The 11480-nt window shown below is 43.0% G+C and overlaps 1 protein-coding gene across 1 annotated transcript in view; it reads right to left on the minus strand.

The window, feature by feature from the left end:
* Pcyt1b (phosphate cytidylyltransferase 1, choline, beta) overlaps window positions 1–11480 on the minus strand; it is a 74532-nt gene that overhangs the window by 24161 nt on the left and 38891 nt on the right. The window contains exons 4-5 of the mRNA XM_013026497.1: window positions 5159–5310; window positions 2386–2464 (exon numbers count right to left, since the gene is read on the minus strand). Of these exons, the coding sequence (XP_012881951.1) occupies window positions 2386–2464; window positions 5159–5310 (231 nt within the window). The remainder of the gene's footprint in view (window positions 1–2385; window positions 2465–5158; window positions 5311–11480) is intronic.

Below are 11480 nucleotides of genomic sequence, written 5' to 3' on the forward strand. Positions count from 1 at the left end.
CCCCCCCCCCAAAAAAAAAAACAGCTGGAAGTATAGTTCTGACTCAAATGGTAGAATGTTTAGCCTTGAGCAAAAAGAATCTCAAAGACAAGCCCAAGCCCTAAGTTCAAACCCCAGGACCAGACCCCCCCCCTAAAAAACAGAAAAAGAAAAAAGAGAACAAGATGTTGGCCCACAAATCTTGAGCAAAAGAAAGTAACTTTCTCAAGTCACTCACTTTAGGAGCCATTTTGTTATGCAAACAATAAGGACGCCGGATTGCTAGAATTAGAAAATCTTGGTCTTCTTGTTCCTATGTCTAGACAACTGGAACTAGACATTTTATTTCCTAAGACCAGTAAAAACAACTGATTCTTACCTCAATAGACACCACTTTCCTGGCAAGAAAACCATCACTAAGTGCTTGTTCCTATATTACAAGGTAGCTGAAGAACTATCACCCCAGGAAATAGTGATTCAGTTAACCCTAGGATAACTCAGTGGGACTCCAATCCCGGTCTAGATTCCTGCTGGTTTAAATAAGGCCTATGGATTTGCAGCCTCTAACAACCTGGGAACTCATTAGAAATGAGAATCTCAGGGCTGAGACTGTAACTCAATGGTAGAGTGCTTGCCTAGCAAGCACACAGCTCTGAGTTCTATTCCCAACATTGGAGCAGAAAAAAAGAAGAAAAATTAAAGAAGAATAGGAATCTCAGGCTTCACCAGATATACTGAATTCAAATCTTAATCTTTAGAAGACCCTCTGGAGTTTGAAAAGCAGTGGCTAAAACCAGGTCCTTATGTCATCTTAAGGAAGAGCAGCTAGCTCACATCTTGGTTCTAACAAACACTTCAAAAAGTATGAATTGCCCCATAACCCATCTTAACATCTCAATGTAATTCATTTACCAGTCATTTCTTCCTTCTCTCTCCTGCACCACACTTCCCAGTTCCTCAGCAGCCTCCCAAGTCTGAATAAGGTGCATAAACTTTCCTTTCCTGGACTTTTTTTTTTTTGCCAATCCTGGGGCTTAAACTCAGGACCTGGGTACTTTCCCTGAGCCTCTCTGTGCTCAAGGCTAGCGTTCTACCACTTGAGCCACAGCCCCACTTCTGGCTTTTTCTGTTTATGCGGTACTTAAGGAATCAAACCCAAAGCTTCATGCATACTAGGCAAACAGTCTACCACTAAGCCACATTCCCAGCCCTCCTGGAACTCTTTAAAGCAAGACTAGCACTGGCAAATGTCAGGCTTCTGGTTCTTCACCAATTCCCTAACTCCTGAAGGAGCCTAGACTCATATAGTATAGACCTGACTACCATTTCTGAGGGTGGTGTGAAACTTTCCCAGTTGGTTCCAAAAAGGTGTGACCCAACCAAAACCCATCAGAGAGAATAAGTACATTCTATGTATCAGAATGATTTCCTGAACAATTGCTCAAGGTCTTTCATTTGTAGGCATCACACCTGCTCTGAGATCCTGTGCCCAATGACGCCAAGACCTCTGTTATTTCAAAGAGAGGTAGATGTGGCCAAGGACACAGGAAATTGTTCAGCCTTTGATTTCTAAAACAAGCTCTTTTAGAAGGCACATTGGAAAAAGAAGGATTACTAAGAGCAAGTACAGGCTGGGCACTGGTGGCTCACGCGTGTAGTCCTAGCTACTCAGAAGCTGAGATCTGAGGTTCATAGTTTGAAGCCAGTCCAGGCAGAAAAGTCCCCATGAGACTCTTACCTGTAATATAAGCCACTCAAAAAAACTGGAAGTGGGGCTGGGAAGGTGGCTCAGTGGTAGAGTGCTTGCCTCGCATGCATGAAGCCCTGGGTTTGATTCCTCAGAACCACATAAGCAGAAAAAAACAAAAGTGGTGCTGTGGCTCAAGTGGTAGAGCCCTAGCCTTGAGCTGAAGAGCTAAAGGACAGAGCCCAGGCCCATGACCAACCAAAAAAACCAAACCAAACCAAAACAAAAACCCTGGAAGTGATGCTATGGCTCAAGTGGTAGAGCGCTAGCCTTGAGTGCCCAGGCCGTAGTTCAAGCCCCACAACTGATCAAAAAAAGAAAGCAAGTACAAACAGGACTTTCTTAATTCCAGAATTGTCCCTTGAGTTATTAAGAACCAGAAGCTGAACAGAAATTGGCCTGGGTATTTTACTGTGAGCCCTGAAATGGGCCTAGAATGAAAAAGGGGCAGGTTTGTTCATTCCATTTGTACCTCAGTCCTAAGGTTGAGTACTTTAGTGCTCAGAGTAATTCCTATATAAATACCTAAATAGCGTGTGATGTGTTTCACGATGGAGCTGTAGCACATGTCAACAGAGGTGTGTAGAAGCTCCTGGGCAGACACCCGAAATCCCAATAACCTGTACCTCTATGCAGCAGTCCTCAGGAAAATACCTCACCTGCTTCCTTTATATGCTTATAAACATCATCAGAACCAGCAGAAGAATACGGTATGTCGTCATGAGCCACAAAGTCAATCTGTTGAAGAGAGAGGAGAGAGACATCCTCATAAGAATGGAGGTGCACATCTTTAGACTTGAAGGGGATTAGTGATTCCCACCCCCCCAAAAAAAAAAAACCTGTTTGAAATAAGGCAGGCATAGGTTACATTTATTGTGTGGCTCTGAATCTTCGAGTGACAGGTGTTTTCAACGATCTCCATTTTTCCATGACGTCACAAAAAGAAGAGAATTGATGTTTGGTTCTTCTCCTTCATCACTCTCTGCCTTTGACTGTAGGTTTCTTGGCTCCATCTCTTTGCCTCTAAACTTTCTCCTTTCGAGAACTCACATGTTTCTCAGGTTTTAATCAGCCTTACTATGATAAGGAATCCACATCTCCATTCCCTGTGCCATGGCAATAGACCCTCCCACTTAGGTTATATTTTGTACTATGAAAATGAATGTGTCCTCTTTTCCTATTTGATCCTCATAACCTTGTCATGTGAGTAGGCTACAAAGGACATAAGGTTAGAATATAAAGGGCAAAAACTATACAACTCATTCGATTTCTCCATAGTCATACAACTCATTAGTCGGTTGAAAATGAGGGTGGGTAGTCATGAACTAGGCCAGGCTTTCTTACCTCATATTGCAGCCATATTCTCTTTTGCCTTTCCGCCCCCCCCCCACACACATACATCAAAATCAATCTGCCCTGCATTTAATCTCACCTTTCCTGAAAAACTGGTTCCTCCTTCTGCCTTCCAATGGCACGTCGATTTTCTCATTCTATCTTGAAGACTACCACCTTGGAATGGACCATTCTTCCCTACTTCCTTCACTTTCCATGGCACACAGGTCACAGGTTCCACTGGTGGGTATGTGTGTGTGTGTGCACGTGTGCACTTTACCCATGTATACGCATACGTGTGCATATGTTCGTACCCACTGCTTTCTCTTCATTGGCACTCTACCGAATTCAAGGCCCCGTCACTTCATTACTGGCACCATCTTGTATTTGGGCTCCCTCACTGCAAGCTCTCTCCTCTGAAAGCCATCTACCTGTCATGTGGAGTATCCTCTTTAAACACTGGTCTTTGTCATGCTTGCAAAGCTTCATCTTTCAATGAAGAAACCCTTTAATCATGATTTCTCAGCGTCATTACCATTGATGTTGGAGGCTAGATAAATTGGGGGGGGGCTGCTGTTTTGTGTATTGGAAGATGCTTAGCAGCATCCCATGCTTTCCTCCCACTAGATGCCAGTAGCAACCTCTAGCTATATAACCAAAACTGTCTCCAGATATTGCCAAATGTCCCTTGGAAGGGAAACTCACTGGAGCATTACTAGATTAAATGATATAATTATGTAACCGTGCTTAAAAGTAATAACTGGTACATGCCAAGTACTCAATAAATGTTTATTATTATCATTACAATTATTACTAATTCTATTCTCAGTACTCAAACTTAGTTCCTCCTCTCCAATGTATAATGACAACAACTTTGCAGAGTAGCTGAGAGATTGAATTGGATTCATAGAATAGCAAAGTCCTTGGCACAGTGCTGGGCACATGGTAAGTAATAAATGGCAGTCATCATTATCATTATTAGTATCCCCCTAAATGCCTATCACATGTTGAATATACAATAGATGCTTAGTAAAAAAAAAAAAGTGTTAGTGATTACTGGAAGTAATCATATTGTAGTTTTTCCTTTTTCTTTTTATTCTCACCAGGAAAATTGTCTCCTCTGCTATTACCCATGCACATTTATCAGTGTTCTCTATTCTCTTCGGCATTGCGAATTTAAAAATAGAAAAGAAAATTCTTAGAACAGCTTAATCTTATTTTTTTGTACTGCTTATAAAAGGAAAGAATAGCTCCTAATGTGGGGCTGGTAGGGAGATACAAAGCACGCAATTTGATGCAGATAAAAGAATTTCTCGTGTTTTCAACTAATAAAAATCTGATGCCAGTAAGAATCTCATGGTCACAAACTCATAGATATAAAGTCATTCCCCTAAAGGCTGACCCTTGACTTTCTGGATAAGATATGGGCTCATTTGTTCCATACAAAAGAATGCCTGTGGATGGGTAAGCACCACAGATGATGGCGGCAATAGTGATGACACTGACTGTCTTGAAAGTCTTGCTGTGGGACCGGCCAGTTTTCCAAGTGTTCACTTGCATGATTCCATGGGATCCTCAGTGTGGCCCGTGTGGAATATACCATTTTAGAGATGAGATAAGTGAGTCTAATGGGGTTAAATAACTTGTTCGAGGCCCCATAGTTGGGAGAAGAGGCAGTGTTAGGGTCTGGCTGGCTCAGCTCTAGCATCTGTACTCAGAGAAGGCAGAAGAGAAAGGTCCCCAGGCTTGGCCAGAAGAGAGATGTTACATCAAGAAAAGAGTCCCTGGGCTGGGTGCTGGTGGCTCACACCTGTAATCTTAGCTATTCAGGAGGCTGAGATCTGAGGAACGTGGTTCAAACCCAGCCCAGGCAGGAAAGTCCTTGAGACTCTTATCTCCAACGAAACACCAGAAAACTGAAAATGGCGCTGTGGCTCAAAGTGGTAGAGCACTAACTAATCTTGAGCTGAAGAGCTCAGGGACAGCACCCAGACCCAGAGTTCAAGCCCACAACGGACCAAAAACAAAAAAGTCATTGGGTTTTCTACTGTCTCTGCTATAGAAGCAGATTCTCTAATCTTGGGAGAGTGAGAGAAGTACCTTGTGTTTTTCCAGAAACTCTGGTGTGAGAGTCCAGGGAGCATCTCTGATGACTTCATCCACATAGCGACAGTGTCTGAGAGCTTCATACCTTTCTGCTTCATTCATCACAGTAAAACCTTTGAATTTGTGGGTAAGATCATCACTGCAAACTGAAAGAGGCAAATATGTTAAAGTCAGTTAACCAGCCACCTGGTGTGGGCGTGGCTTCAGCAAGACAAAAGGAACTTAGCCTTACTAGGTGCTCTGCATAATCAAACTTAGTTTCTTTTCCCCATTTCTTACAAGAACAAAGGATCAGGCAGTGAAGCAAAACGTAAATCCACTGGGACTTCAGGATTTCATCTTAGTGCTAATTACAACTGCATTTTTCCACGGAGGCTTTTATTAAACTGATTGCCATGCTCCCTAATGTAACTTTCACATCACTTCATCTTCTTATCCCAGACTTCAGTGAAAATTAGAGTTCAAAAAGGAAATGACCAATTGAACAAAGGAAAGAGAAAAGGAGCCAATTCTTTCATTAGATTGTGCTTAGTAACCCAGGTGTGAGACACACACACACACACACACTTTCTCTCTCTCTCTCTCTCTCTCTCTCTCTCTCTTTCTCTCTCTTCCCATTCCATTTCCCAGAATGAGGTCCAATCACTACACATGAGGCCATACAACAAGGAGGAGAATTATTACCAAGTAGAAGTTCTGATCTGGCAGTTTCCTTTTCTGGAATCTACCTTTCTAGATCTTGAGTTCCTGAACCCTCAAATGAAGATAGAAATATCCTTCATTCATTGCCCCAGAAAGGATGTCTTTGAGTATTTTTATAAAAGTGCTTGGGGCTGGGAAGGTGGCTCAGTGGTAGAGCGCTTGCCTTGCATGCCTGAGGCCCTGGGTTCGATTCCTCAGCACCACATAAGCAAAAAGAAAAAAAACCAGAAGTGGTGTTGTGGCTCAAGTGCTAGAGCGCTAGCCTTGAGCTGAAGAGCTGAGGGACAGCGCCCAGGCCCAGAGTTCAAGCCCCACGACCGACAAAAAAAAAAAAAAAGTGCTTAAAAAGAAACCGAATATTCTGTATATCACCTTTATAAGAACAATAAAAACTTAAAAAAAAAGGAAGCCAAATTTCATGTGAGAAATAAATAAATAAAATGGAATAAAAATATTATTCAGGGTCCTATTAGCCATGTGTTCTATCTTCCTGGTATGTGTATGCCAGGAAGAAATGCCATTATGGATCCAGTCCTTTTTTTCCCAGTAAGGGTCTTGCTGTAGCCACTCAGAACTATCTCCACTGCTCCTTGCCAGGAGATTCTTTGGCTCTTTTTTTTTTTTTTTTTTGGTCGGTCGTGGGGCTTGAACTCTGGGCCTGGGCGCTGTCCCTCAGCTCTTCAGCTCAAGGGGAACGCTCTACCACTTGAGCTACAGCGCCACTTCCGGTTTTTTTCTGGTGGTTTATTGGAGATAGGAGTCTCACAGTCTTTCCTGCCCGGGCTGGCTTTGAACCCTGATCCTCAGATCTCAGCCTCCTGAGTAGCTAGGATTACAGGCGTGAGCCACCAGTGCCCGGCTTTTTTCTTTGGCTCTTTAAAATATTAAAAAAAATACATAGTAGAATTTCTCATTTTTAAGAGTAACCAAGTGTAGTTAGAAACTGAAATAGCATTTTCCCACAACCACATCTTGTTCCTCACCCAGGACTAAATCTGGCCACAGAGTAAGCAGAGTCTACAGCTACACTGGGTATTTCTGGAAATCTTCCTTTCATAGTCCTTAGACATTCCGCATCCAGATCATCAGCAAGGTTGCTGGCTCGGCCTTCAAACGAGAAAGCAATTCTTCCTGTAAATGATCCCTTGGGTTTCATGCTTGTGATCAAAGAGTACAAAGTTTCGGCTAGACTAGAAGGCATAAGTTTAGCAGTCTAGTATGCCGTATGGTAACCCCAATGAGCAATATTGTAAATTCTTTAAGATTGCTGACATAGCCAGGCATGGGTAGCTCATGCCTCTAATCATAGCTACTCAGAAGGCTGAGGATTGCAGTTCAAAGCCAGCCTGGACAGGAAAGTCCATGAGACTCTTATCTCCAATTACCCACCAAAAAGGGCTGGAAATGGAGCTGTGGCACAAGTGGGAGAGTACTAGCCTTGAGCAACAAAGTTCAGGGGTAGCACAGCCTTGAGTTGAAGTCCTAGAACTGGAAATTTTTTTTACTGAAATAGATTTTGAACATTCTCATCACAAAAAGTGATAAAATTGGTAAGCTGATGGATGTTAATCATCTTGACTGAATTTTCCTGTAATGCATATGTAGATGGAAATACTACACTGTACCCCATAAATATACACAATTACTGTCAATGATAGGTGTCACTTAATGACAGGAAACAGGTCTAAGAAATGCATTGTTAATTGACTTTATCATTGTGCAGACATCTTCAGTGTCCTTACACAAACCTAGATGGTGTCAATCAATCATATGATGTGGCCTCTATGCAATTAAGATGCAATTAAGATGCCTGATAAACACGAGATGAACCTGGGATGCTGCTGGTATACTGTTTACAGTAAATACGTGTGTTTTAACAAGTAGGAATACACTCCAAGCTAACAATAAAAAGTATAGGGCTGGGCATGGTGACATACACCGGTAATCCTAGCTACTCAGGAGACTGAGAACTGGAGGATCATGGTTCAAAGCTAACCTGGGCAGAAAAGTCCCCCAGGAAAAGACTAGATTGAAGGTATGGCTCAAATGTCAGAGCATCAGCTATAAGCAAAAATGTTGAGCACTCTTGTTCAGGGTCCTGAATTCAAGCCCTGGTACTGGCGCGCGCACACACACACACACACAGATTCATTACAGATTCATTAGTCTCTGAGCATGCATGATGTCAAAATGTGACGGCAGATAAAAAGTACATAATGGTGTTATTTGAATAATCAACATTCTTAGGCGAGACAAGGAGTGAGGTCTTCTAGGGGTTTGTGACCATTGGAGGACTTTGGCTTTTACTCTGAAGGAGATGGAGAGGACTCTGGATCTGGGAAGGATACAGTCAGCCAGGTTTCCAGGCTGATGTGAACAGGCTGTTGGGAGTGAGCAAGGTTAGAGCCACTTAGGAGACTACTGCAGTAATGTAAAGAAGACACAGTGACTGGGCAGGATGGGGCAGTGGAAATTGTGGGAAGAATTGGCTACTAGATGCACTTTAAATGTGTGTGTGTGTGTGTGTGCGCGCGCGCGCGCGCGCCAGTACCAGGGCTTGAATTCAGGACCCTGAACAAGAGTGCTCAACATTTTTGCTTATAGCTGATGCTCTGACATTTGAGCCATACCTTCAATCTAGTCTTTTCCTGGAGGACTTTTCTGCCCAAACTAGCTTTGAACCATGATCCTCCAGTTCTCAGTCTCCTGAGTAGCTAGGATTACCGGTGTATGTCACCATGCCCAGCCCTATACTTTTTATTGTTAGTTTGGAGTGTATTCCTACTTGTTAAAACACATGTTTACTGGTCTGGTCTCTGTTCCTGGCTATCGCTCTAGCACTTGAACCACAGCACCACTTCCTGCCTTTTCTGAGTAGTTTATTGGAGACCAGAGTTTCATAGTCTTTCCTGCCTGGTCTGGCTTTGAACCAAGATCCTTAGGTCTCAGTCTCTTGAGTAGCTAAGATTATGGGTGTGAGCCACCAAGAGTATCAGAATTTCTAGGGAGCTTGTTAAACACAAAGGTGTCTGGGTTCTGCTCTTGAGCTTTTGCTTCAATAGAACCCAGGCAGCTCTGTTTTGGGCATACTTCATGGAAGATTCTGATGCCTACAACATTTGTTAATGACAAAACTCCCAAAGCATATTATGACTAACTTGATAAACACACTTGTCTGTCTTTGAATTACCCATCATGCCCACAGGTGGGGGGTGGGACAGATAGTAAAGCCATAGTGACTATATATATTCATGGATTGCATAAATAGGAATTAGTTATGGGCCTCACTATACAATTTAAAAACATATCTAGGACTGTTTAGATGTTTTTTGAGGACTTTTAAATATGAAAATACAATGTCAAGAATCATATTGAACAGAAATGGATTTTAGATTCTTCAAAGGGCACAAAACAGAGTCAAGCCATATCCTCCCCCATTTTGAATCTGCACCTAAGCAATTTGGTAGAGCTTCTTCTACAAGACTGAGATAATGGCTTGATAACACACAAAGAAAAGAAACATCCTGTTTACACCAACACAGGACTCTATTTTCAAAGCCCAGGAGTGACCTCAAGAAGCAACTAAATATGCTGACCAGTTATTGTCTAAACATTAATTACGCCCAAAGTAGCACTGTTGTTCTTGAGCCTTGGCAAATGCACTCTGACAAGCAGATGGAGAACTCAGAGCACTGGTTTTCCATGGATGAATTCACCCTGCTCTCTGGGAGCTCATGCTGCAGCTAACCTATCCTGGCAGCTTACTGTGCTCACAATGAAATACCCTGCAGGAGAGAAAAAAAAAAACCAGCAGATCTGTTAAACTTTGGATCCCAATAGACTTGGATTCTAATCTCTGCTCTGTTCCTTATTACTGGAAATGTAACTCAAATCCTTTAAGTCTGAGTTGGTTGGGTCTTAAAAATGGGTTGAGGTGTTCAGGATTACATTTAATAAACTACGTGAGCAGAGAGTAATGCTTATTTATTTATTTATTCATTTATTACTAGTAGTCATAGTAATATGTGACCATAGATAGAAATATTCCTTTGGAGGGCTGGGAAGGTGGCTCAGTGGTAGAGCGCTTGCCTTGCATGCCTGAGGCCCTGGGTTCGATTCCTCAGCACCATATAAGCAAAAAGCTGGAAGTGGTGCTGTGGCTCAAGTGGGAGAGTGCTAGCCTTGAGCTGAAGAGCTGAGGGACAGCGCCCAGCCCAGAGTTCAGGCCCCATGACTGACCCCAAAAAACATTGTCAAAAAAAAAAAACATTCCTTTGGAGATGGGCACAGGTGCCTCATGCTTATAATCCTCGCTACTTGAGAGGCTAAGATCTGAGGATTGAGGTTCGAAGCCAGGCAGGCAGGAAAATCCATGGAACTATTCTTTTCTTTTTTTTTTTGTTGGTAGTGGGGTGAACTCTGGGCCTGGGCGCTGTCCCTCAGCTCTTCAGCTCAAGGCTAGCGCTCTACCACTTGAGCTACAGCACCACTTCCAGTTTTCTGGTGGTTTATTGGAGATAGGAGTCTCAGGGTCTCTCCTGCCCGGGCTGGCTTTGAACTGCGATCCTCAGATCTCAGCCTCCTGAGTAGCTAGGATGACAGGCGTGAGCCACCAGCGCCCGGCTGGAACTATTATTTTCAATTAATTGCCAAAAAAAAAAAAGCCACGAGTAGCATTGTGGCTTAAGTGGTAGAGGGCTAGCCTTGAGTTAGTGCTCAGGGACAGCCCCTGGGTCCTGAGTTCAAGCCCTAGGACACGGACACACACACACACACACACACACACACACACACACGCACGCACGCACGCACGCACGCACACGATTTGGGCCAAAGACTAGAAGCCCCTCTCAGTTTCTCAAACATTTCGGTCAGCACAATAAGAACTAGGTTGAATCTCTTACCAGCCATGAGAATATGTTAATATAGATGAACAGTTTTTGTTTCTTTTGTGGCACAGAAGATGGAATCAAGGGCCTTCTATCTGTCAGACAACTACTCTACCAGGAGCTACCCTCTTAGCTCTAGAGGAATAGTTAACTTCAATTAAAATACAATAAAGTCCAAACCCAAGTTTGTGGAATAAATATTTACATTTACTACAGTAGTGGTATGTTTAATGCTCTCATTTTTGTTTCTTTCCTGTGAGGCAGAAGTGGGTGTTTGGTGGCTCTTTGCCTTTATTTAAAAACAACAACAACAACAAAAAAAAAAAAACTATTTTTAGAGGAAACTACTCTGTCCAATAAATTTTTTGACTTTTTTTTTTTTTTTGCCAGTCCTGGGGCATGAACTCTGGGACTGGGAATTGTCCCTGGCCTTTTTGTGCTCAAGGCTAGGGCTCTACCACTTGAGCCACAGCATCACTTCTGGCTTTTTTGAATAGTTTATTGAAGAAAAGGGCCTCATGGAGTTTCCTGCCTAGGCTGGCTTCAAACCATGATCCTCAGATCTCAGTGCCCTGAGTAGCTAGGATTACTGGCACCCAGCCTGACTTGTCTTTTGGGGTTTTTTTTTTGGGGGGGTGTCCTGTCATGGGGCCTGAACTCTGGGCCTGGGCACTGTCCCTCAGCTCTTCAGCTCAAGGCTAGCACTCTACCACTTGAGCCACAGC

This window comes from Dipodomys ordii, unplaced genomic scaffold, assembly GCF_000151885.1.
Source record: "Dipodomys ordii isolate 6190 unplaced genomic scaffold, Dord_2.0 Scaffold94, whole genome shotgun sequence".
Taxonomy (NCBI): Eukaryota; Metazoa; Chordata; class Mammalia; order Rodentia; family Heteromyidae; genus Dipodomys; species Dipodomys ordii.